This window comes from Sphaeramia orbicularis, chromosome 9, assembly GCF_902148855.1.
Source record: "Sphaeramia orbicularis chromosome 9, fSphaOr1.1, whole genome shotgun sequence".
NCBI lineage: Eukaryota > Metazoa > Chordata > Actinopteri > Kurtiformes > Apogonidae > Sphaeramia > Sphaeramia orbicularis.
Genome location: NC_043965.1, coordinates 53,728,340 through 53,756,083, shown reverse-complemented (window position 1 = coordinate 53,756,083; position 27,744 = coordinate 53,728,340). Strand labels below are relative to the sequence as shown.

Sequence of the window (27,744 nt, the reverse complement as noted above, 5' to 3'; positions counted from 1 at the left end):
GCTGAGTTCAGTCCAGGCTGAGCCAGCATTCAGGGCAACAGTGGGAATGTGTTGTGTAACCCAAGACAGAGGAGGACTGAGGACAGGACACATTAAAGGGTCAGATCACATAAAAACATGCCCCCCAAAAAATCTCACTCTCTCTTTAACCCTTTAACCGCTCATGTCAGTGGTCCATCGTCTAGAGTCGGGGTCTGCTCCAGGTTTCTGCCGTTAAAGGAACTTCTTCCTTCCACTGTCACCAAGTGTTTGCTCCTGGAGGATTCTGTTGGGTTCTGTGAAGTGGCTGAAGAGTCTGGTTTAGACCAGCTCTAAATGTAAAGTGTCATGAGATGACTTTTCTTATGATGTGGCACTATATAAATAAAAATTGATTGATTGGTTGATTGATTGGAAAATTGGTTTTATACGTTGAACTTAAGGTCAAACATGGGTGCAAATATGTCACTTAAACCACATTCAAAAATGTCACAGCTTTTGGATTTAAACCAGTGATGAATTGTACTTCATCTCTTTCCATGTTCAGTCACTCATTTGAAGTGCTTCAATAGTCAGTAAACTGGATCCTGGAGATCGGCTGAGACTGGGATCGCCCCATCCCACCAGTCTGACTAAACACTGCTGGATGATTCGACATATCTGGGTCTGGGAAAATGCATGTTGATGGAAAAGGAAAGTGGATTGTTCCTCTTTCTTAAAACGTGGGATTGACGTATGTATTACGTGTGCACAAAGAAATGCTCTGACTCAGCTTAACAAATAGTTGCCAATGCTTAATGAACATTAAACTGAACTAAAGACTAACTCCTTGTTTTGTAAAGGTTGAGTAAAGTGTTCTTCTATTCAAAAACTTTGGGTTTTTCATTATGAATTCACGTAATTCGTAAAGGTAAAGGTACAGACCATGATTCAAGACCGCACACACTCACACTCTGCTGCTGTGCGTCGCCATGACCAGCGCCAGCGAAAGAGACTGACTTTTAGGAGAGTATCTAATGTTCAACAGTTCAGCGTAATATTCACCCATCTATGAGGAGATGTTGTTTTAACAGTTTTAATTACATAATCTCATATACCATAAACCATGTGAAAAAAAATTGTTACTCATTTTTAAGGATGTTTCCCAGCGCAACTGAAGGTTCTTTAATGAATTATAAATACAGTGAAACATGAATGAAATGTTTTTCTATCAGAAACATGAGGAAAAGCTGATAAACACAAAAGGCCACAAAAGGTCAGATTTCAATCATTGTCCCCTGATATATTCTTCTAAAAAAACCAATTAATTAAATGAAAATTATTTATTTCTTGATGTTGAAATAAAAAAAATTATGAAGTGATAGACATTATTGTATGTGTTATTTTATACACCCTTTTCTGTTGATTAAAATTAAAATCCTATGATTTTTACTTTTCTTCTTTTTTTTTCTAAATATGAAACTCTTTATTGTCTGATGGAACAAACATTGGTATTGGATTGGTATTGTAAATACTATGAAAGTACTATATGGTCTTTAAAAAAATGGATTGTTCATTTTTTCAATCTTGGCCTTCACTGGAAAATAGTCTTCATGGATACTTCTGGACGAAGGACAGGTACTCGTTGACGTCGTCAGGGGAGCCGACCACGAAGGGCACCCGCTGATGGAGGGCCTCTGGCTGGACGTCAAGGACTCTCTGGGTGCCAGTGGTGGCCATCCCTCCTGCCTGCTCGATGAGGAAGGCGATGGGGTTACATTCATACAGCAGACGCAGCTTAGGGGAGAAGAGACACAAAGACACTTGTTACATTTAGCGATCTCTAAAAAACAGTTTTAATGAGAAGATTAAACAGTAGCAGTGTGTATTCTTCTTCAATAGTCACAATATGATTGTGTTTATTGTTTATTTATAGTTTATTTTACATTAGACAGCTCATCTACACAAGACAGCATTTTTAGACCTTAACAATGATGTCATTATTCTGATGGGACTGTACTTTTACTGCTGTGTTGTCTTGAAATACAAATTTGAGATACTTGCACTTCAATAGTGTTTCCACTTTTTTCACCTTCATACTCCATTCAATTTGTCTGACAACTTCCATCACTTTGTCAGATTTCAGGTCTTATCTAGTATTTGTGATGAGGATGAAGTGTTTTCTTTATGGGTTTAGTGTCAGATTCTCTCATGCTCTACAAATGTTCAAATATTAATCAGCTCTAAATGAGGTCACACAGGGTCGAAGGAGTCAAGGAGGAGATGACCCCGAGGTTCTACTGTAGTTTATCTTTATGAGCAGTCTTTACTGTCTCTGAGCTTTCTTTATCACTGCAGAAGGATGTTGAGGCCTCAAGTTATTAGACTCTGTGTATGGTTTGTCATTGAGTGAACCAGTTTCACCTAAAGACCTGGATCTGTGACCTACAAAGCATTAGTATCCTGAGCTGGCCGTGGTCAGACGTCATCTGGAGCTAAGCACAGCTTGGGACTCAAGAAGTGTGACGACTGGGCCTGCTGACAGATTTTTCACCTACTTGGTCACTGTGAAAGAACATAGTACCCCCTAAAACCTCTGTAGTAAAACTGCAGCGCTTTATAGTTGTGGTTTTAATGAGTAACACTATCAGAAGTCCCTTTCAGCATATTGTCATTCATGCGGTCTAAAAGGAAACCAGATTTTTGTCTCTTCTCTAGACTCTATTGTTTAGGCCTTACCCTGACATGAGGTTTTAGCCACTACAGGTGTTAATGGACAGGTTCAGGTGTTAATGGTATACTGATGCCCACAGAAACCAACTCATCATCTGTCAGATTCTTCATTATTAGGACGATTACGAAACTTGACAGTTTTGGCAGAACACAGAGTATTTTCACACCTGAATGTTTGAACCAAGGTCTGAGCCATAGATTATAGAATTATTGGACAGAAGTCTTACAGCTTTATGATGCTTGTGCTTTGGCCTTCTTTTGGAAGATGTTTGTCCTCTGGCCTGAACCATGTTTTTTTGTTTGTTTGTTTACATTGTCTTCATTTGGACAACTTAGGCTTCGTTCACACAGCAGGTCTTAATGCACAATTCAGATTTTTTAGTGAAATCTGATTTTTTTGGTGTGCTCGTACATATTACAAATTAAATGCGATTACTGTCAGTTTTGAATATGAATTGAATGTGACGCTGAAGTGACTTGAAAAAAATCGGATTTGTGCTGTTTAAACTATCTTTAACAGATTGGATACAGGTTACATATGGGCAAAAAAGTCGGATTTAGGCCACATTTGCCTACAGTCTGAACGTAGCCTTATTTTTGCTTTCACGCTTCAGTTTTGGTTTTGGTCTTCTACATTCTGTCCTCCTTGTCTACATGCACTGTGTCTCCCTTCAAGACAATGTGTCTGACGTTGGCACTAATTTGCCTAATTTTTAACTGCCTGCTTTTCTTCTTCTTCTTCCTTGCACTGACAGCTTTGTGTAACTTCTTGTGATTGAGTCAAAAGTTGTAAAATACCCAAAATACATTAGCATCATGTGTTACACATGATCCAAACCATGATTCTGAGACTTTTGATCTGACAAAAGACAGACTATTTGGTCTACATCAATGAGCCCATTTACATGCACACCAATATTCTGATAAGTATCTGACTTCTGGAGATATCAGATTATTCAAGTGACCATGTAAACAGAATAATCTGATCTGTTTTATCGGATAACAGCAGATATCTAATTATGAGAAATCAGATTAACATACCTGGATTTCTCTCTAACACGGCAATGTCTTCATGCATGTATACAGGTTAATCTGATTCATTACATTCTTTTACGTCTGCACATGTGTAAACACGATTAAAATTGTAGAGAGCAGAAGTTCTGTAATCAAATGTGAGCGGAAGACAACAGGAAGTTAAAATTTACGATCATTACGTACATACTCGGAAAGAAATCTGATAATGGACTGCAGCGTCTAAACCAGGGTTTTTTGATTTTCGCATTTCTTAAGTGCATGTAAACACATCAGATCTGATTAATACAATTATCTAATTACTTCTGGTTATCAGACTTTTATGGCCATGTAAACAGGCTCCATGTCATACCTGGTCTCATTTCACAAATGTAAACTAGGTTCAAATCCAACTAATGAACAGAACTGTGTGACAGCCACTTTCAGATGGCAGAGCTGTGGCTGTGCTGATACACACAGAGGTAGCCAATGAACACAAATCAAGTTCCATTCTATCAGTATAAGTTGTTTGACAGTAGTAAAGAGTGTAGACATGGAGGTTAGAGTTACTAAAACAAAACTGTGGAGGTTTTTGACAGCTTTCACTTCTTAATGCCAAGGTGCAATGGACCACTTTGTTGAGTTTCAGTTCTTCGAAATCTGTGTTCTTTGATCAAACTTAGAAGTCCAGACAAAACAGTGTATTAATGCAACCTTAAATGAAGACTCATGTAATAATTCAAGCATCTGAGTCAACAAGATACTAATGTTAATCATTAAATGGTTAATTGGGTGACTAAAGCTCAAAAACAACTCATTTAGATTCCTGGGTTCATTTTAGAGTTGCTGCACAGAGATTCCGTTGTGACTTGCTTCTAGGAAGATGGTGATGCTCTGGTAATGTCTTCTTCCTGTCTCCTCCTTCCTTTATCCATGGGTTAGACACACATACTTTAGTGCAGGATTTGCAAGTTAAAGGGTTGGACCTGTATGGCTAAGGCTGGAAGGGATGAGCTGCATTTTTTCTTCGAAATAGTTCAGATAGATCTCCTTATGCTATGTTTGCCCTGTAGTAACCATACCGTCCTGCTATTTTCCCATCAGGTGGACTATATGCACTATATGGGTGATGAGTTGTATGACCACAACAGCCAAATGGTGAGGTAGTAACAGTTCTGTTTCTGTCTCTGAGTGTCTGTGTTTACACTTTACCTTTCCCTTAGGACTCTTTTCATTGGCAGGGTACATGAAGATCCCTCCATACGCGATGGTACGGTGAACATCAGAGACCATGGAGCCCACGTACCGAGCTCCATAAGGGGAACTACCATCCTGCACCAAGACAGGAAACAAATGTCAATACTTAAGTATACTGGTGTGTACCAAGACCTAATAAAGCTGGGTATCTGCTTTGTAACGTACACCAGCATTTTCCATCAGTTACCAAGATTCAACTGTGTAATGAGACACAGTTTCATAATGAACTGAAAATATTTTTGCACCTCTCATAACAACACTACAGATTGTGAAACTGAGTTACTATGATGAGACGATCTGAACTACAATTGAACTTCATTTACATAACTGCTCAGTAGCAGAGACCACTTATGCAAACTGCAGCGGACTAATCCAACATGTAGGGCTGACAAACTCTAAATATTTGCAACAAGCAGAGTTAAATACACTCAACAGCCTAGCGATATTACAAAGGCCCATGATGTAATGTTTTGTGGCCCATTTAATATCAGTTTACTGTAAATGAAGGAGGGTAGTTTGGTCAGTATAACTAGTGAAACATGAACATGAAAAAATGGAGCTGTATATCATTAGCCTCTTAGCGTAATTGCCTAAGTCATATTTTTTCAGGACATAGCCAACGATGTAAAATGAAGCAGCAGTGTTTGGAGAGTAAATTATGCAGATATCACAATTTGACCAAAAATATGACTTTGGTAATTATGCGATGAGGCTAACGATATGTTGTTGAGTTAATGCATACACATGCACAAGTTTTATAAATACAAAAAAAAAAAAATGATGTAAGCAGACAATTTCAAATAAAAAGGTGTTTATTCATTTTCTGTTGTGAAGTTGAAAGGAGGCTGAAAAATAAAACAAAAGAGCTGAGACAGACAACTGACATGAAAGTCGTATTAATAAATAGGATCATAAGTGAGAAAAAAAAAATTCTAGGAGCTGAAAATTCTAATGATAGATTTGAATGGATGTTAAGAAGGGTGGATTCTATGAAACTGGTATCATCCTTTAGTTAATGGCATCAATATTGGCGAGAATTGAAAAAAAAAAAGAATGTTACTTAGTCCTTAGTCCTTGCCTTCACACCTTGCAGGATTTAAAAATTTCCTGGTTGTATTTATGTCACTAACAATTGGCTGATTACAGAGATAATTAGTTTTGGAGGTGAGAAAATAATTAAAACATAGAGAAAACGATCTGAAAGTCATGAGGGTTGATAAGCTGTGAATCTGTTACAGTTTTAGGTTTTCTTCACATGTCTGTAGGTGACGATTATCCTGATCCAGTTACAGCTTTTATGATCCCCATGTTTTCTTATAAAGCCACTGGGATATGTAATAATTTAATGGGTGTGTCCAAAGGAGTTTATACTCAAAATAACTTCAATCATAAGATGTGCATGGCTTCAGGCTTATACTATCAGCCTGGAAACTTGCATTAATAAAGCAGACAGTTACTTCTGAGATTTAATGTTTACAGCTACAGCTTTTTTTCCCCCCTGAGATGATTTTTATGATTCTGCTATGGAGGAGAAACTAAACAGCACAAAGGTCAAAGTTCACCTGCAGCAGCCGCAACAGAAAGTTTTGTTTAAAACAACACAAACAGCTGCAGGGCATCCAAAGCCAGATTCATTTATCTAGATTGACCTTTGACTGAAAATGTTTCCTTTTCACTGCACCAGAGTCTGCTCTTCCAGTCAAGTCTACGTCTGCAGAGTAGAGTATACGCCATGTCCTACGGTGAGCTGCATGTTCAGACCAGTTCAGTGTGACGCAGAGTCATGTGCCTGCTGAGTCACAGCCTCGTCATCATGAGGGAAGGCTGTGTAGAGGGAGGGGTAGTTCCTGATCACAGACCCTCCCAAATGATGCAGCTCTCACTAACACGCTAGGAACATCAAAGCTATCTGGTCACGAAAACAAACATCACCGAACACAAGAAAGACACGTGTGGGAACAGTTTTCTTTAAGATTCATTTGAGATTCCTTAACCAAAAATACATAAGTATGTAAAACTGCAGCAGTCCACTTCCCTTTTATAATATAGGATGTGTATAGTCATGGCATAGTCAAACCAAAGTACTAAACCCCATTAAAAAACAACTTAATTTGGCATCAGGACTTCATGAAGAAGTCAAAATTTAAAAATTCGGTTAAATGCAACCATGCTGTGACAAAGATGGTATTTGATTTTCTAAGGGATAATCCAATTAAATTCAGTTCAATTCAGTTCAATTTATTTCAATTCAAAGCCTTTAAAAAATTATGCAGAGTGGAAATCCAACAATTCCTCCAGGAGCCCAAGGTGACAGTGGGGAGCGAAAAACCTCCCAAACCGCTGGACTCTGAGTAGGAATGCCTTGGAGTTTTCTCAAAGTTTTGAGATGTCAGTCCTCATCTGGTAACATTACTCATTGTGAAAGGGCCATTGTGCAAATGTACAGAGTGTTATAGGTGGGAATGAACTGTGTCAGTATGGAGAACAGGTTTGGGGACTTTATGGTCTTATTATCAGTAGAACAGACTATTCTAGTTCTCTAAGGAACCTGACTTCATGAACCTTGTGTTAAAAAGATTTAACAGATTCTGTATCAGTGAATCACTGTCATATTCTTTGATACATCCACTCCAATTTTATTTATTGTGAACAATCTGTCTTTCTTCCATGTTACTCCAAGAATTTATTTTAACTACCTTTCAACCCCCTTTATTACATCCATTTTTTGTTTGATCTGTACTCAGTATCTGCAAAACAAATAACATCTGCCTCAACAAACCCTTGTAGTCAACATGGTAAATGTTGGATAAATCAGTGTGTTGGGCGTACACCTCTTCTAGGTGTGTCACTGGCAGCATCTACTGGTTTCAACAGGTGAGAAACTGCCGCGTTATGTATTACAATGCATTCCTACCTGGAGCCTGGTTGTTTTTGAGGATTTTCCACGATGCCAAAGGTGATCTTTAACAACTTCTTAGCATCACTAATATTTGGCTTTATTTTATTTGCTGCTGGTTCCCTTTCTAATGAAGCCTAATAATACCCATAATGACATACATTTGTTTTGTTTAGCCCTTACCCCTTAAACTTAACTGTAGGGTTTAAAATTCACTGTTGTCTGGAAACCCTTGAGAGGATATTAAATAGTTAAACAGAAGTAACAGTTAAAGTAAACCAGGTACAAACTATTCTTGTGGTTTGTTCAGCAGAGTTTTTTTTATCATGCTATAACTCTGTCCAGTCATTACACTTAACACGGGGCCAGATTAAGCCAAAGTGAACATCAGTGTCAAAAATGAAAGTTTCACCTATCATTTCTCAAATAGGCTCATTTTTTAGCGTAAGAACTCTCTTTTATGGAACTGTTTACAAAATTTCAGTATCAGTTGTGGAAAAAAAGATATAACTGATTATGTAAAGTTATACTTTTGACATATTAACTTTAATAATAATAATAATAATAATAATAATAATAATAATAATAATATACTTTTTAAATACATTTTCTTGCTTGTATCAGTGATATTTTTAGTCTGTGAATCTTCTGAACTAATTATTCAACAGTACATGAATATCCAAAGCTTCTGTCCAGTCCAATTATTAGTCCAATCTGCTCTGCTATTATCTGTATTTATCACTGCAGTTGTAATATGTCTGTCCAATAAAAGTTTAGGATCATATTTGTAGTGTTTTAGTTCCAGTCATTCTTTTATTGTGAACAAAGGTCCAAATTGCTGTCCCCGTGTCACAACAGATTTGTGTTCATACAAACTGATCATTTCAACATTTTTATCCAATACTGATCCCAGTTGTAGTTGAACATCAGAGCTAAAGCCCTATGTTTCATTTAGGATCCATTTTTGAGGAGAACAGCATGTTTTGGACATTTGCATAAAGTGTAAAAATGATGTTCATTTTGAATCCCCATGTCACACAGCAGTAATTTAAGTATTTTTACCCCAAAATTGAATTTCTGTAAATTGTACCATGTGTAATGTAAAAGTACTTACTCAGACCTATTCATACATGTATTAAACATGGAGATCAGTTCTTGAGTTTAAACACAGACTATTGAACAGGACATGTGTCCCCATGGCACCGCTGGATCTGGACCCACTGTACACTACTACTGCATGGGTTGCTTTATGATGGATCATGAAGGCTACATTTGTTTCATTTGTGGGTTTTAGAAACATCCAGAACTCCTGCTGACATCAAATAAAAAGTCTCAAAGTCAAAGTAAGCTGAATCATTGGAGAACCTTGAATATACAGAGTACAAATTATGGATTCACACCAAATAAGTTTCCTCCTATCAGAGTGACTTATTGCAATTGGGTCCATCTGTCTGTCTCTCTGTACCTGTAACTCATAAACCACCACATTTGAACTGGAAAATTTTACACGAGTCCTTGCCACATCTCAGGCTGAGGCTGATCCAGGGATGGGTGGGGTAGGGGTGGGGTCAACCTGGATGTGTCCCCAGTTCATCACAAAGCTGACATAAATGGACCATCAACCATTCACACTCATCAGTTCCCTGCTGATCCAGGAGACTTTTTATTTCATTCCAATCTGTTTGTATCTGACTTCAGATAGCCTTTGGATTATCAGATTTGTTTCTTACACTCACTGATTACTGTTTTGTTTTGTGTTTTTTTCCTCACGTCTAACTCGTTTATCCTCAGTCTGACAATAGAACAGACAGTACTGAAATCACATCCACTGCACCTCGAGGAATTTAAAAAACAAACTGATGATAGAAATATTTACTGTATCTATCCTCCTGTGTGGAGGTCTGGGGAAACATCTATAAAAGCACCCTACAGCCCATATGCATGCTGCGGAAAAGAGCAATAAGGACAATAAACCAAGCAGGATACAGAGAAGACATAAACCTGCTATTTATAAAACCACACACATTGAGACTTATGGATTTGGTTAAATTTAAAACAGCTCAGATAATGTACAAAGCAAGAAATAATCTACTGCCAAAAAATGTTCACTGAAAGAGAAGGAGGAAATAATCTAAGGGGAGATATAAATTTTAAAAAACATTAACCCCTTTGGCCCTATCAGCCCGCCAGCGGGCTGAAAAAATTATATTAATGTTCATTTACTATAAAAAATATAATAAATCAGGACAATTAATGTTTTTTTCAACTTTTGCTCAAAGTTTAGACCCTTATGTTAATAAAAGTTCATCAAAAGTGTATTTTAGTGCAAACTTTAATGTTCAAACATGATTTTTAATCTTTGTGGGGTGAAATATACCCTATTAAAAATCTCCGACACGAACAATTAATTTATGCATATCATCGTCAATCCAGCCGAAAAAAAACAGGGGAGGATAAAAAAATTCCAATTTCTCTTTTAGTTTGTTACAGTTTACTCAGGCAGAGTAATAGATACGATATTTTAGACAATGGGAATGGATTCTGTGAGGTCTCTAAATGCCCATAGACACCAAGAACATCCATATGAACCTTATTATTGTGAAGGAATTCTTCATTTACTTTGGGTATGTCTTTTTAGGCATTTTTCCCCTGAAAATATGGTCAGGAACAATGATGAAAAGTATGTGCATATCAATCTGTGGGGTGACTTTGTGGAACAGTCTGGAGCAAGAGATAAAGCAAAGTACAAACATAAAAATATTTTTAAAAAAAAGGTATAAAAAAATAATTTCTAAATGAATATATGGAAGATGAGGGATACAAATAGTATTTTCCCAAATACCAAAGATTTCTTGGAATTAAGAGAGAGTAACTATAATTTCAGAGATCTTCATATTTGTGAATGGACTAAAGTGAGGACAAATGTGGAGTGTAGATGGACTGGGGTTGTGGGTGTGAAAGTACGGAATGGACCTGATGATGCTTTTAAGTTATTATTAAGTTATTCATTCCTTTGGCAAAGTTTAAAAAAAAAAATGCCTTCAGTTTAAAGTTATTCAGGAATATTGAATTGAGATGGTAGATATGGTTTTGTTGTTGATTTTTTTGTGTTTATGGTGTGAATGCTTGATGCTGTACACATTTAATTTAAGGTAAGCAGTGTATTAGGTGAAGAGGATGGGCAAAAAAATAAGCCTTTGCTTCTAGCCTTTTCCTTTTTTGGTTTTTATGTTTCTTGTGATTATTGTACTATTATTATTGTAAACCAAAATAAATTCATTTATTTATAGGAATCCAAATGCATTAGGTGATATAACATGTATCTTTGAGTGTATTCACAAGACAGAGGAACTACTCAGTGTGGTGGACATGTGGGGGGGGGGGGGGGGGGGGTCTGTGATGATCATAAAACTGTGGTCAGTGAGGACATCGGTATGTGAGTAAACCTTCCACAGTCAGAGCACAGAGTGATGACAGAGACTAAAGACAACTTGATCGTCATGTTTGTGACAGAGCTATGAAGTGCTGAGTGTGCGTGAGTGTAGATCGGAGTTTCCATACAAGAGGCTGTAACAGGATGTTTCCTCACACAGATGTATCCTCATCTTGCAGCTCAGCTGACCATGCCACTGCCCTCCGTCCTGTCTCACCCTGCTGTCATGCTTCAGTGACTGTTGATCACATGCATGGCTATTCTTTGCTCACTCTGCAACATTTTCGTCTATACATTGAACCTTAAAATAGCACCCCCCCCCAATACACTGTTGCCAATTAAGTGAGAATAAAATTTTGTACTTCTTCGCATGAAATGATTGTGACGATGGGATTTATTCTTGATAGATAAAATGTAACTGGGACTTAGTATGTAATCACTGCACCTGGTCAAAGTCGATTAGTGATAAATACGAGTAAAAAGAGGAATGTGTCTAAAAACAAAATTATGCCAATTTTATGGTTAACAGTATATCAATTAAGCATTAGATAGATAGATAGATAGATAGATAGATAGATAGATAGATAGATAGATAGATAGATAGATAGATAGATAGATAGATAGATAGATAGACTCCTGATGAAAATCATTGCACCAGAGCAAATGCTTGGTCAGGACTCACATGATGAGTGTGAGATTCTGCTGGTGTGTGAAATCCTCAGGACTTAGCGTAAGTGAAGCTGTGTGTCAGCAGAATCCAAAGCCTTGTTTCAACTGGAGCTTTGGTTAAAGGTATCACATTCCAAACCTCAAAGAAAAGCCAGCTTTAGCTCTGACTGCGTTATATATTTGTACGTCTACAGCCGTTTCTCTCTAGGTTGTTGATGGTGTAACATGCGCTCACCTCTGGGTACTTCTTGTGTTTAAGGTAGTTGTTGATGGAGGGGTGGAAGTACTTGGCGTAGCCCTCGTTTAGACTATAGATTTTTCCTTTGGGTTTGATCTTCACGTTCCTCTCGGTCAGGATAAATTCACCAATAGCCTGAGGACCAAGAACGCACTTATTAGATGTAATAATCCGCAACACAACACAAATTACTTGATGGACCCTCAATTTCTAAATGAGTGCACTAAAGAATAAAGTCCCTACAGCTGATGGTGTTAAGGTGGAAATCTGAGTGACAGTTAAAATGGCTAATTATTAAAAGAAAGTTTTAACTGAATACAACATTTCTTGCAGTTTATGGTATAAGAATCCCATAAAGGAATTGTGAAGTAAAAGAAGAAACACAGTTAAAGGAAACAGCCTAAATATACTTTTTACAGCAATCCATTACGACATCACTAGAGGTAAGTAACTGCAAATGTTTCAGGAGAGTCAGGAAAATAAGGTGCAACATTTCTCTTCTTTGTCGGTTCCCTTAGTTCACTGCAAAACAAAGTGTTATGAATGTATACTGAACCTTTAAATCCTGTTGTGACTAAAGCTGCTTTTCCACAGCCTAATTCCTCTGAGAAAATGGAGTACATATATTGGAGGACATGTCCTCTGCATGTTCCTCTGTTTAGGCCTTTTCCACCAACAGTAGTTCTGCTTCTTGAACTGGTTCTGTTCAGGAGTCTTGGATTCCTGGTGCCTCCACTTTTTGACAACTTTAATCTTTAGTCTCCTGTGTTCTTTATTTCCTTTTGCTTTTTTCTTCATGTTTTTTTAGTGTGTTTATTGTTTCTTCTGCCACTACTGTTTTTTTTTTATGCAACTTTCCATCTTTTCACCACCAAAAACCTTGTGTTTAGTGTTTCGTCAGCAGTTATTGCACATTATTTCTTCCACTGCTTTCTGACACTTGGTCACTGTGGTACTCATTCCATTATCTTCCTGTAGAAAACTAATAATTTTTGGCTCCAGCTAAAAACCAGAATTTCAGACTAATTACCTCTGACAAGTGTAATGATGGAGGTTATGTTTTCATCAGGGTTTATCGGTCTGTTTGTCTGTCTGTTAGCAAAATAACTCAAAAAGTTATTTTGAGTTATCGGATTTTGATGAAATTTTGCTTTTCTAGTTTATTATGTTTGGTTGAAATGCTCAACAGTTCAAATGAACGAGAACATCACCAGTTCCATGTTGGTAGCAAAGGCCAACCTGAATTAATCTGAATTGGGACTATAAGGTGATAAATGTGTATATGTGAAATGTAAAAAGGCTCTACAGAAAGAATACAAAAACACAAAACAAGCAAAACAAATAGGTGAGGTCAAATTCTCTGAGTTGCACAAAGGTATGTTGGAACATTTTGTATTTCCAAATAAAGAAGGTTTTATGTGTGTTTACGGCTCTGTATTGCAGGGTGATGATTGACAGGAACATAAATGTTTTCTAAAATAAAAGCATAAAACCCTACAACAGTGAAGGAATAAAGACATTAAATTTTAGAGAGGCAGAAGGACAGTGACCAGAGCTCAGATCAGTGACAGATACATTTAAACTTCATATTGCTGACAATTCATGTTAATGAGAGTGAAATACTCACTGGGTCCAGCATAAAGAAGTTGAGTCCTGTGCCGGTGCTGAGGGCGACCAGAGTGGCGCTGCCGTACAGCGCATAACCTGCACACACGATGTTGTTGCCCTGTTGTAGAGCATCTTTTTCTGTAGGCTCACCTTCTGATTCCTGGAAGAAACAGAGGAGGTAAAAATAAACCCAGGTAGAGCAGAGTGGCTGGAATGTGGCTCTACAAACAGCAAACACTTCATTCAATGAAACAGAACTGTTCTGTATTAACAACATAAAATCTAAGCCAAAGCTGAACATTCAGTGGAGTGAACACATTTATTTTGACGAGATATTTATCAAATAGAAAGTTCATAATGGACTGTAAAACTACACAAAGAGAATGCTTAAGTCTTAGTGTTGTTATATTGAGAAGATATATATATATATATATATATATATATATATATATATATATATATATATATATATATATATATATTCTTAAACAATGAAATACAATCTTCCTTCTCTGCTGGAGTAGAATGTAAACTTTTGTTTTAGTCTGTTACAGGTTAAATCTAGCTTAATATTAGATCAGATATAATTATAATACCTGAGATTGATTGTCCTTAAATGTTTTTAAAAACCCATTTCCCAAAAAGAAGCCTTTAGTTATTTTCTGAATTCCCTTTCTGATGTGTGAAACTGCCTTACAGTGTATGCAAGTGTCCTGAAAAGAAACACGAGCCACACAGATTCATAAGCAGAACAGCAGCGCCCTCCTCTGTATGACAATCTGACTTCACCTATAGTTACAGGACAGTTGTTCTCTAAAGATAATCAGTAATTTCTAAACAACATGTGGAAACCTCCAAACCACTGGGCATTTACAAAGTATTTGAATTCCTCATTCAGTGACACTGTTGTACACATTTTGGTGCATTTGTGTAAAGGATTAGACATGATTAAGTACAATTTCCGTTTGAACACAAAAAAATCCTGTTGTCTCTCAGTTTTCCACATGTACGAATTTGTGGAACATTGTGGAAGCTATCACTTGTACAATCGTCCATTTACTTCTCATAAAAGCAAAAAGAAAGTCAGGCCTAGTTAGTGTTCACTGTTACATGAACTATGTAACAAATGATTTTAACCCAAAATGAAGGCTATGGATTGAGTGCTTCTTCTATTTTACCTTGTGCTTATCTTTTACCTTTTCTTTTTTAGGCCCGCATTCTTGTTTTACTAAGGTTCTAATGACCACAAGTACATTTCCTTGTCCAGAACTAGAATATCCAGGAAATATGTAATGAGCAGTGAAAACAAATAATCCAGAAGAAAAATAGTGAATATCATAGATGCTGTGCTGAATCATCTGAACAGAGGAAAAATATAAAAGATACTGCAAATCTGTAGAAGAGCTGGAAGGTCTAAAGGAACCTTGGTGTAATAAACCACAAGATTATTGAGCAAACTTCAACACAGTCAAACCAGTGAAACATGTACCAGGTGCACACGGAGGTCAGACCCTGTAGAACACATTCATTTCTACTTCTGGTGTTGGTAATACTGAGCACATGTATTTCTTCCTGCATTGCTTGTTGTAGCTTCAGAAAGAGACTGAGGATCAAGGATCTGTGCTGACTTTGTGCAGTATCCTAAATGTTTTACCTGACACAAAAACTCAGAGAATACATCGCATTAGCCTGAAGACACTGCCTGTTTTGTAGTCTGTTTTGTCAAAAGCAATGAGAGGTGTCAAAAACTGGAACAGTACTGAAAATACAAATACAGTAACAAGTAAATGTGACTGTAGTGTGTACTGTTAAACCTCGCCCTGCTGAAATCTACACCTGAATAGTATTCAGTCTGAATCATGATAACATTCAGTTAGATAGACACAAATAACAGAGGAGTACAGGAAACATTCAGTGTCAGTGTGTAACAAAAGGACAAAGATGGAATGTCGACATGAGGAACATTTCTGAGATCCACAGCCTTACCAGTAAAACACTGAAACTTATCTCAAATCATATCTCTTTTTTTTCTTCCATGACTATGATTTTAAATATTCTGCCTCTAAATTTCTAAAATATTCTTATGCTCTGACTAAATAATAATTTTCTACCACAACTAACCATCTCCTTTCATCACATCTCACTGAGGAAGAAAAATCTTTCATCAAACTTTTAGTAAATATTGATGTTTCCAAACTATATGGACAAAAATATTGGGACACATCATGTCTACAGCAGTGAGATGTCCTGTTAATGATGATTTGACATATAAACATCAATGTTAGTAATATTTATTCCAATATCTATATTATAAAAGGGAAGTGGACTCTGTGTGTCTCAGGCATCACACAAAATCCATACAGAGCAGAGTGCTGCAGGTTGGCATACTTATGTCATTTTGGTCAAGGAAGAAACTAGTGAAAATGGTAAGTTGATAGGACCAATATTTTGAGAGATATTAGTAATTTTGGAATACAATGGCCTTACAATCACAGAAGTGGGTTACCTAGCAACAGATAAACAATAGGGCCACATTGCACATGCCAGCTGAGAGATTATTCAACTGAAAATGCCAGTGGAATTTACCAAGAAAGTAAAGAAAGTAAAGGAATGAACTGTATCAGAGGATCTAGAACTAGTGGTTTCCCACAGGTCGACACGCTAGTAAAACTATATTATGACATTTGTCATTATTGTTTTGTATCCCAGACCCCTGTTAGAAAAGAAACACCTGAATACAACTTGTCCCAATACTTTTGTCCATATAGTGTATGACTTGGGCAGTTATGCTATAAGGCTAACGATATTGAACTCCAATGTTTTCACAATCCTACAGGTCTGTTCATTTGGAGGCCACTGACGATATATATGAGACATTAATAAGTTTGTTTTGAAGCATGAGTTAAATGGTTTCAGTGCAGTAAAACCATTTGCATATGTAAATATACCTCAAGATTTTACAGTATTAACACAAACACCAGTAGATACTGTCACGTTTTATACCCAGTCGTTGTATAATACAGTAAATCCATGGGTTGTTAACTTCCTGTTTCTGTAGTACGAGTCATGATTATAAGCTCTGAAGAAAATCCACTCCATTCTGACTCCACATCAGTAAATATGTACATGTTCTGATATCAAACACTTCCTTTCAGTGGCTGCATGCTCTGTGAGTGTTTGCACTGACCCGTTTGTAGATGGCAAATATAGTACCAATGGATGCCAGACAATCGATGTTACTGGAGCCGTCCAGGGGATCGAAACACACCACGTACTTTCCCTTGGAATGTTCAACAGAAGAATGAAAAACACAACAAACTGAACTATAACTGGTTAAAAGTGGACTCTGTGACAAAACATGCTGTCACAGAAAATCAAATCAATTTATCTTAAAAACAAATACAAAATAAACTTCACTGTCTTTTACACATTTAACCTGTTGTCATATTTTATGTTAGTGTCAAACGCTTATCAAATAAGTCAAATTGAGTACTTGTTTTCAACCTGATATTCATTTACTAGTTGCCTTTATCATCAACATTAAATAATTCATGCGTCATGTAATACCATGGCAGACAGGTGGAGTATTCAATATGCAATGAGTGGAATGTTTTGACTCCTTAGTTATTTGTAAAAGCTTGTTCAGATCCTTCCATTATTTTGAGAGCATAAAGATTAGATTGTGTTTCAATGGAAAAAGGTCATGTGGTCTGATGAGTCCAGATTGACCCTGTTCCAGAGTGAGGGGTCCCTCAGGGTGAGAAGAGAGGAGGATAAAGTGATTACCCATCATGCCTAGTGCCTACAGTAACAAACCTGTGAGGGCAGTGTTATGGTCTGGGGTTACTTCAGTGGGTCACATTTGGGTTCAGCAACATCCAAAAGATCCCAGAAGTAAACGTTGTGAACTTGCTTAAGCTGAATGAAATGATGTTAGAGTAAATATCTGCTGAAATCAAAGCTATTCACTAAATAAAGCTAAGGCTAAGTATCAGAGTGTGACTTTTTTAGTTCATTTCCCTAATGGGGCGAGCCTAGTGGGGCAGCCATGGCTCAGGAGGTAGAGCGGGTCATCCAATAACCAAAGGGTTAGCGGTTCAAATCCTGCTCTGTCCTAGTCATGTGCCGTTGTGTCCTTGGGCAAGACACTTCACCCACCTTGCCTCCTGTGCCACTCACACTGGTGTATAAATGTTCGGTGGCGGTCAGAGGGGCCGTTTGCCAAGAATTGGCAGCCACGCTTCCGTCAGTCTGCCCCAGGGCAGCTGTGACTACAAATGTAGTTTACCTCCACCAGAGGGAGAATGTGAGAGCGAATGAATAATGGATCAATAATGTAAAGCGCTATAGAAATCTAATCCATTAATGTCATGCTTCAGAATGAAGCATCATAAATATTTTTGTTAGGGCTAGCAGAAAGACTTCCCATCATTACAGATTCACAGACTTAAAATATCACTTACACAAGCAAGAAAAAATATTATTATTAAAGTTAATAGTGCATTTACATATATGTCATAAGTATAACTTTAGATAATCGGTTACATCTTTTTTTCTACAATTCATACTGAAATTTTGTGAACAGTTCCATAAAATAGAGTTCTTAAACTAAAAAAAAAGAGCCTATTTGAGAAATTATAGGTAAATTTTAATTTTTGACAATAATGTTCACTTTCACTTGATCTGGCCCAATGAAGTATCTCACATTTACGTAAGAGTAGTGTTTGTATAAAAGTATTCAGTTACATATCACTACTGACAAATACACAATACATTACAACATTGACAACATTCCAGCTTGTTGTTGCTAATGTTCAAGTGGAAACAAGAGGAACTTTTTCAAGTTTTTTTTTTACTCAGTGGTTGAAAAATATGCTGACTCTTCAAAACACTTGTTTATTTTTTTCTATTGTTGCCCATGAATCTATTGCATTGAATTAAGTTTTGATTCATAGCACAGGTGGTACTGAGTTGTCTACATACCCTCTTGTCTTTGGGTGTGATGATGAGCTCCTTGTTCTCCTCAGACACCATGCAGCATGTGCTGTAGGACGCCTGCAGCATGTTGATCACCAGGTCGTTGGACAGTACGTCCAGCTTCTTCACGTCATCACCGGTCACGTTCACTGCTCCTGCCATGCCCTGCCTACATGTGGGACACAACTTCACTGAACATAATCAGTAAGAACAAGAGACAGGCTGTTGATCCTCAAATACATATTTTGACCTCTGACCCTAACAGGAAAAGCCTGACCTGCTGTGTTCTATCACATGTTTTGCCTTTGTAGTTACTTAAAAAAGCTAGACGACAACGTGGACAGGACTCAGACATTAAGTATCTATCAACTGTCCTTTATTGGTTCAATGTATGGAACTAATTTCCTCCTAAAACAATGTTTTCATCCAACAAATATCCAACAAATACACAACAAATCTACTACATCGTGCTGCAAGTACATGAATATATCAACCATAACATTCTGAGAACTAATGGGAGAAGTGGAAATAACATTAATTTTTTCATTACAGTGGTACCTTTCACTGGATGTATTAGGCAGCAAATGAACATTCAGTCCTCAAAGATGACATTTTGGAAGCAGCAAAATGAGCAACATAAGGAACTGTGTGACTTTTTCAAGGTCTATATTGTAACGGTGATGACTGGGTCAGAGCATCTCCAACTGCAGGTGTTGTTGGGTGTTTCCGATCTGCAGTGGTTAGTACTGACCAAAAATGGACAAAGGAAGGACATTCCAATCACAGTACCATTGGGTGTCTGTGGGAGGTGTTGGACATCTGATCAGTGTATGCATTCTACAAAGACAACAAAATGTCATATGATGTTTGTTACACAGTGTTTGTGTTGATGATTTTCTCACAAATGCCCAAAGTAATTCAACTTTCAGAGCAGCAGGTGGTGCTATGGGTCAAGACTGGATATAGACTAATTCATTAGTACCAATTGGATGTTTTATATTCTATCTGTAACAGTAGGAGCTCTTGCGGATAGTAGCTGATGGTTTCTACCCTTTAAAAACTGACTTTTGTGGTAAACAGTATGCTCAAAGATACAGTTCCCAAATGTTTTTTGTTTTTTTTTACACAGATTAATGTTCAACTATACACTTACTAATTCATGAGTTTGCACATGATATTGAATGATTCTGATTTATTTGGGTATTCAATAGTTTTTGATGTTCAGGCCATTGATTATTTGTTTTTTACTATAGTAAAAAAAAAAAAAAAAAAAATTAAAAATGCATTTTCAGAGTTGATGAATGAATCTACTATTGGGGGACCTCAGTGCTTGCAGGTCTGATGCGTCACCAAACCTACACCAGTTTCACCTGTGGAGGTGGAGCAGCTGAACCCGGCCCGCAGAGGCTCAGCGCAGCTATACTGGCTTAACCAGCTAAGGTGGCCCAGAGCAAAGTCGTTTATTTAGAGTGAAGGCTCTTATTGCTTGTTCTGACATGGGGCCAAAGAGGAACCCTGCAACAGAGGAGGAACTGGAGGAAATCAAAAGATCATTAAACTTTATATATAATCAAATGGATAGTATATCCAAACAACAAAATACCATTATGGACCTGATGCAAGAAGTGTGAAGGAGCTAAAAATAAAACTAAATGATGAAAAAGACAAAAAGATCTCAGCACTAGAGGAGTGACTGGCAGATATGGAACACTCCAGAATAAATGACCTCATAATCAATCACTGGCTTGGATATCAAGGACAGAGGAGGAGCACCATGAGCAAGACACGGAATCAGTCAAGCAACAAGTGGTAGGATTCATGCAAAACAAGGGGATCACCATGAACATACGAGATATAGAGACTTGTCCTCCTCTGCCACGTAGAGAAAAGTTCAAACCAGCCATAATTATAAGGTTTGCTAATAGAAAGCAGATAAATGTGGTACAAACGAGATGGGAAACTCAGAGGCACAAATGTTTACATCAATGAGCATTTAACAAAAAAAAAATGCTGATATTGCACTGATCTACAATTTTAGAAATCATGTGCCTCAGAGATTAAATGTGCTAAATGTTATGTATTTTAATAAGATCAACTGGAAAAAAATGATCAAAGTGCTGGTTGCTGATGTTTTGAAGGTATATGAGAAAGTGTTGTTATTATTAGTTTATGTACATTTATCCAATAGATTTATAAATGTTCCACTGATAGAACCTGTAAAGTGAATGAATTGTCATGTGCAGACAATGTTTTGAAGTAGATCTGGTAGATCTGACACTAATATTCCTTTGGAGTTAAACCCATTTTCTTGTTAATTCTCAAATTTCACATTTTGACACAAGACTGGATCTGGGAAACTTCAGCCAACCAGCATTTAGGACTGGATTTTTCTTTATCAACGACTCACACGTGGTAAAATTTCACTACTTTTGTTCTGGAAGCATTTCAACCTCCTCTGTCACACGCCCACTGATATCAGGCATCAGTTAAACTGATGCGAGATTGATGCTATGTTATGGACTTAATATTCAGTTCAATTGTTCAGGGTGTGTCATGGCCCCTTTAAGAGCCACAGGTGAAGTGTGTCCCATCCATGCAACAGACAGCACACACACACACACACACACACACACACACACACACACCTACACACACACACGCACAAAACGGAGTGGCTCCACTACAGGTATGGACTTAAACCAGCATGCTACGTGTTGCTAACCCTTGGTTTATTTGTAACAGCATTGGCATTGTTCATTAAAAACCAGGACATTCTGTGTCCCAGGAGAACTTAGACATTTTCTGGGACAGACTACAAAAAAGAACAATCCCGGTAAAACTGGGATAGGTGACAGCACAAGGACTCATGCATGGATAGAAGTTATAAAACATTTCAAAATGCACCTACATTGTTTTGTAACTCTGTTAAAAAAAGTCTTTGTCCAGTCATATATTTTGTCATTTTAGTTTTCTTAAAAGTAATGTCTTGTAATGTAATGTGTCTCATCTTGGTCTCATGAACCCAATATCGTGAATCGCCTCGTCTCATGAGCTGAATGTATTGTCACACCCCCTAGTACTTTATCCTTCCAAACAGGAAGATTCCCCAATTTAATGAAAATTGGAAAGGTTCGACACGTATTCAAGAATGGAGATAGGTACGACATTTCAAATTATAGACCTGTATATATTTTGCCTCTGTTTTCCAAGATCCTTGAAAAACTCTTTTCGGCATGTCTTGATAAATTTATAGATAAGACTAATCTTATTAATGAAGCACAATACGGGTTTAGAAAAAACATGTCGACAGCTATGGTTCTAACAGAAGTAATCAAGGAAAAAACAAACAATATAGATAAAAAATTACATGTTGTGGGACTCTTCATCTACCTAAAAAAAGCGTTCAATACCATGTACCATCAAATTCTGCTAAAGTTGGAAAAGAATGGTATTCGCGGAGTTTCACTAAACTGGTCATATTAAAGTCATATTTGTCTGAAACTCAGCAGTTTGTTCAGCTAGGGGACTGAACATCAGTTTGGAGGCACATCACTTGTAGTGTGCTCCAATGATCTATTTTAGGGCCAAAATTATTTCTACTTTATATAAATGATTTATATTACACCACTACTAAATTGAAATTCATACTTTTTGCTGATGACACAACAATATTAAGCTCTGGTAAGAATCTACAGCTTCTCATGACAGACATTTCAGCTAAAACAATAGTTCGATATAAATAAACTGTCAATGAACATAATGAAAACAAAGATTATGTTATTTGGCCAAAGTAAGAACGATACTCAAATACAAACAAAAATCAACAACATAAATGTAGAGAGGGCATATGAGTATAAATTCTCAAGTGTGATTGTCAGTCATAACATAAGCTGGAGACCTCAAATAGTCAGAGTCCGCTCCAAATTGGCAATAAGTATAGCAGAAAGGACCAGAGCAAGACATCTGCTAGATAATAAAAGTCTATCCATCATCTACTGTTAATCACTAATTCTACCATTCATCAGCTAAAAATTTGCTGACCAAAACAATTTTTCACCAGCCAAATAAAAATTACATGCCTTATTTGACTGAAAATAATTACCATATATTTTTATTATGAAAATCCAACTTAAGCATCACTAAAAAAATACAGTTATGCCGAGATAAAATTAGATTGCCATTTTATTAAGTTATATTTCATTTCAAGGTGACTGCTGCATCATCAATGTAATAAAAATATTCAAAAGTGCTGCCTTTGACATTGATTGAGTGAACCAAATGTCTGTTTGACAGCTTTAACAGGAACGATTGAGTCTAAATGAAATGAACTTCACAGACCAGAGACTAGAGTCTGGAATGCTATATGAGTACTAGGGCGATTTTGGATTGATTTTATTTTAATTTTGTGTTATTGAGTAACAGTGGATAAGATCGCTTTTTCAGGGCAGGACCGCGGGTACCTGACCCAGGTACCGCCACACCGAGGCGCAGACGGGTCCATCTCGCTGGCCCCTAGGGCAGACGGGCGTCTCAATCCATGCGTTTACATGACAACTTTTATTCCTGGTTTAAACTGATTAAAGGTTCGATCCTATTTCAGATGCCCATGTAAACACCTTATTCCAGTGGAAAAAGAAAAGTTCAGATTAAATTTAAACCCAATTAAAGTCACTGGTTTAATCCACTTTTGAATCCAGGCTAAACTATTCCTCGGACATGTAAACCCTTTATTCCATTTGGACTTTATTCCTTCCATTCTGCACATGCTCGTTGTCTTGTCCTGTCACAATGACGCACACATTCTGTGCTGGTGGAAGAATATGCACTGCAGTCTAGTCTTCCCAAACCGTTCCAGTGGGCTATTCTGATGGGATCTACCAGCCTGGAAAACCCTGAAGGAACAGTTCATCACCTGTTTTTTATTAATTCATTTGTCATGAACTAATGAGTTCCATAAGTGGGCAAATCAGTTTGCACTGCCGTGCACCCATTGCCTTGTTCTCACAGCCCTTCCTTTAGCTTAGTTTAGCCTAGCTTAGCATAATCGCTTCATTCCTATGGTCAGACATAGCCAGGCTTTTATAGGTGATTTGTAGTATTTTATGAGTGATTTTGTGAAATTCAGTTCTCCCTAATCATTCCTTTAGTCCGCTGAGGTCAAAATGATAACAAATTGAGGCTCGAATCATGGCGATGTGACTTACTGCACTAATAAAATCTTGGGAAATAAAAACTAATGCAAAGCTAAAACGGTAAAGCAAAGCTAATTTAGTGCATACATCCCTTCAACAAAAAGATTTTCCAACTTCTGTCAACACAACAGTCCCAAGATTGTGTGAGTGCAGGAAGTCGCAGATCTAAAGAAATAATTAGGGAGACTCAGATTTCACAAAATCACTTACAAAAGACAACAAATCACCTTTAAAAAAACTGGCTTCGTGTGACCATGGAAATGCAGTGACTATGCTAAGCTAAGCTAGCAGAAGGGCTGCGAGAAACGAATAAATGTCTCATGTAAACCTTTATTCGGGTTTAACATTTCCATGTAAACAGAAGAGAAAATACTTAAGTCCCGGATTAATTTCTTCTGGAAAAATAAATCGGATTTAAAAAACATCATGTAACCGTACCCAATGTCGCTCGCGCAGGACGGTCACATAGGAGGAGTGAGGAAAACTCCTCCGGGAGGTCCTCCCGGCCTCAAACTCAAACCCGCACTCAGTGCAAAGGAACTGGCTGCCTAGTTTGGGGAGGCTCTCCGAGGTGGGTCGCTGAAGCCGTTCTCACATACAATTCAAAATTTTCCATCGGCCACTGATGGGTGTGTGTGTTTGTTTTACAAGCCAAACAAATTTTTTACCTGCCATTGGCGCTTGGCGGATGTTAATTTTACGCCCTGTCTCCAATATTACAATATTAAAGATGATTTATAAAGTCAAAAATAATACTGTTCCACATACCATTCAAGATTTCTTTAAATTAAGAGAGAGTAATAATAATTTCATAGGACTTTAAGTTTATGAATGTACTAAAGTGAGGACAAATGTGAACTCTAGATTTGGGTTGTGGGTGTGAACTTATGGGATGGACTTGATGATGAACTGAAGTTGTTCGCTTCTCTGAAAAAGTTTTTAAAAATGCCTTAAGTATAAAATCATTCCGGAATATTTAGTCGAAATGATAGATATGCTTTTGTTGGCCATGGCTCAGGAGGTAGAGCGGGTCATCCAATAACCGAAAGGTTGGTGATTCAAATCCCGCTCTGTCCTAGTCATGTACTGTTGTGTCCTTGGTAAGACACTTCACTCTCCTTGTCTCCAGTGCTGCTACTCACACTGGTGTATGAATGCACATGAATGTTCAGTGGTGATTGGATGGGTCATAGGGGTGAATTGGTAGCCACACTTCCATCAGCCTGCCCCAGGGCAGCTGTGGATACAGATGTAGTTTACCACCACCAGACTGTGATTGTCAGAGTTATTATATATATATATATATATATATATATATATATATATATATATATATATATATATATATATATATATATATCCAAGAGTTATTTCAGCAATTGTCACAAATCTTTATAGAGAGTAGTAGAGAGCAAAGAAGAAAGATGTTTTGTTTCCTGTTTTGTGATTGTATTTTGAGCTAGGAGAGAACAGGAAGTAGAAAGGTTCTATGCAAGCACTTGGTCTTGGTGGCGGTGATGCCACCTAGCCATCTGGTGTGCATACTATATCGATAAATTGGAAATTTCACACACTGCATGCAGATTTTCTCCCCAAAACGCACGTCTAAATGCAGAATTAAAAGTGAGAACACAATGCCACTTTTGTGTTTTCGGTTCAGATAGTTACCTTCTAAACGTAGCCTAAGATGGTGAGTTAAGGGAAATGCTGCCATACTCAACTTGAACCAACTGTCACAGTCTGAGACACTCATTCACTGTTCAGCTTGTGAACACCAGTTACCCTCATTTAGCATCGAACAATGTTCCCTTGTGTTTAGTTACATAATTTCAATGTGCATCAACTTTTCTGAACAATGAGGTTGTCATAATGATTGAAGATGGTGTCAATGCTTCTTCATACAGAATAACTGAAATGTAGGGGACTACCACGTGACCTGGTGCTTTACAACTTTTTCTGGCCACCTACAAAGTACATTGGACCAAACATCCCACCAGATCAACACAAGCAGATGACAACTTTAAGACATAAATGTTCACTATGTAATCTTCAGTGGTGTATGGTGGATGCAGATTGCAGCCACATTAATACCTCTTCCCTCATCCTCCCTTACAGTGGCCACAAAGTCCTTGAAAGCCCACCTTAGAAACGGTGTTCTGGTTTTTGTTTTGTTTTTTTTTTCCTGGTCTGATTTCTAACCTGAGAACAGCTTATAAAGTGCTGCCATTCTAGAGTAGTAGCACAGATGTAAAGACATTTTGTATTTAAAAACAAAAAAAGAAAAAAGCAAAACTCGTTATCCACTCAAACATAGTTGATGACAGTAATGGTTCCTGTCCCTGGATGCCACCTGCCATAAAATTCCAAAAAGAAGTGGAGGAAATCTGCTCTAAGCAAATGTAGAAACATAGTGGTACAGCACGGTGGACTCCTGGGAGGTGACCTGCCCCCCCCTGCCAATATCAACAGCTCATTCTAAGGCCAGGTCCACACTAAAACAGTTTGTGTGTTTTAAAACACAGTGTCCACACCACTATGACATTTTAATCTCCTAAAACCAGTGACTTCCGGAAATGCTGCACACCCTGTTTTAGTCTGGAAAATCTGAGGTCATATTAAAATCGCACTGTCTAAAAAAACGGAAACTTTTAGAAACAATCACACAGACAGTCAGATCCCCCGTGTTGGTATGGAATTAGAATATATCTGAAACACAGTTAGGGACAGAGATAGCCATTTTATTTGCATCAGTGTGGATGTAATGAATGACAGTAATGAAAGCACAATGATTCTTATTCTCAGGATCGTGTGCACAATCTTACACATTCAAGCATCCACTCTAATCCAGTCATGAATTCCTACAAGCACTGCTGCAAACCTTGGCCTTGGCCCTCTCCATGGGGACATGCAAGCACAAGAGCCTTATACATAAATATTTCCATTTCTACAGTGGATGGACAAAGCACCAACCCATACAGTCCATATATCAGTACTTACAGGTGGGCCAGGCCTGCCTTGCGTACAGCTGAAGAAATGGCCTTTATGGCAGTCAACATGGCGTTAATGAGCTGGGTCAGCTCACCAGTTGCCCCCTTAGCCTGTCGGCCTGTCTCAATTACGAATCGAGTTAGGGTCCATACATCTGTGTCAAATGCAGACTGGTCCGACATGTTGGCTGGTGCGGCTGCTCCTCGTCCTGGTCCCTCCTGTTGCACAGTAGTAAGCCGTGTGGTCACTGTGTGAAGGGGGGATTGTAAGTGAGCGATCTCATTACTAGCCAAGTCCTTGTCATTCTCTGAGCCATGAAGGGAAGCCAGGGGATCTATTTGTGTGTGCAGCCATTTGGAAGTGTATGCCTGTGTATGTGTGTGTGTGTGTGTGTGTGTGTGTGCAGAGATGAGTGAAGGTTTCAAGTGTCAGCTGTGGTGAATAGCACAGACTGCAGGCAAACACTTACCAGTTCTTTTATGCTTTAAGGCACAGAAGTTGCAACATATTGAACAAGTGGAACCAAAGACTTGGGCAATATGAGAGCTCTTGGTGAAAACTGTCACATTCATTGTGAATTAACTTGAGAAAAGTCTTGAATGTCTTATTTGGGTTCATGTACCGAACAATGAAGCTTAGTCTTCTAAAGGATAAGCAGTGGTTAACTGTAAGACACATGGTAGATACTCACATTTACCCTCTGTGATCTCTTTTTTCAAGGGACTTTATGTGACTTCAGACATACTCAAACCAACAGCTGTCCTTTAGTTTGAAGGGATTGGTG

At 37.7% G+C, this 27,744-nt stretch overlaps 1 protein-coding gene across 1 annotated transcript; it reads right to left on the bottom strand.

Moving 5' to 3' along the window:
• Positions 1-1,113: 1,113 nt before the first annotated feature.
• Positions 1,114-27,220, bottom strand: fbp2 (fructose-1,6-bisphosphatase 2). The gene is made up of 7 exons (XM_030143320.1): positions 26,970-27,220; positions 18,787-18,949; positions 16,991-17,083; positions 13,823-13,963; positions 12,193-12,330; positions 4,915-5,034; positions 1,114-1,755 (listed from the first exon to the last, which is right to left on the bottom strand). Exons 1-7 carry the CDS (start codon positions 27,140-27,142, stop codon positions 1,570-1,572), a joined length of 1,014 nt encoding a protein of 337 aa, XP_029999180.1. The 5' UTR covers positions 27,143-27,220; the 3' UTR covers positions 1,114-1,569.
• Between the last annotated feature and the right edge of the window lie 524 nt (positions 27,221-27,744).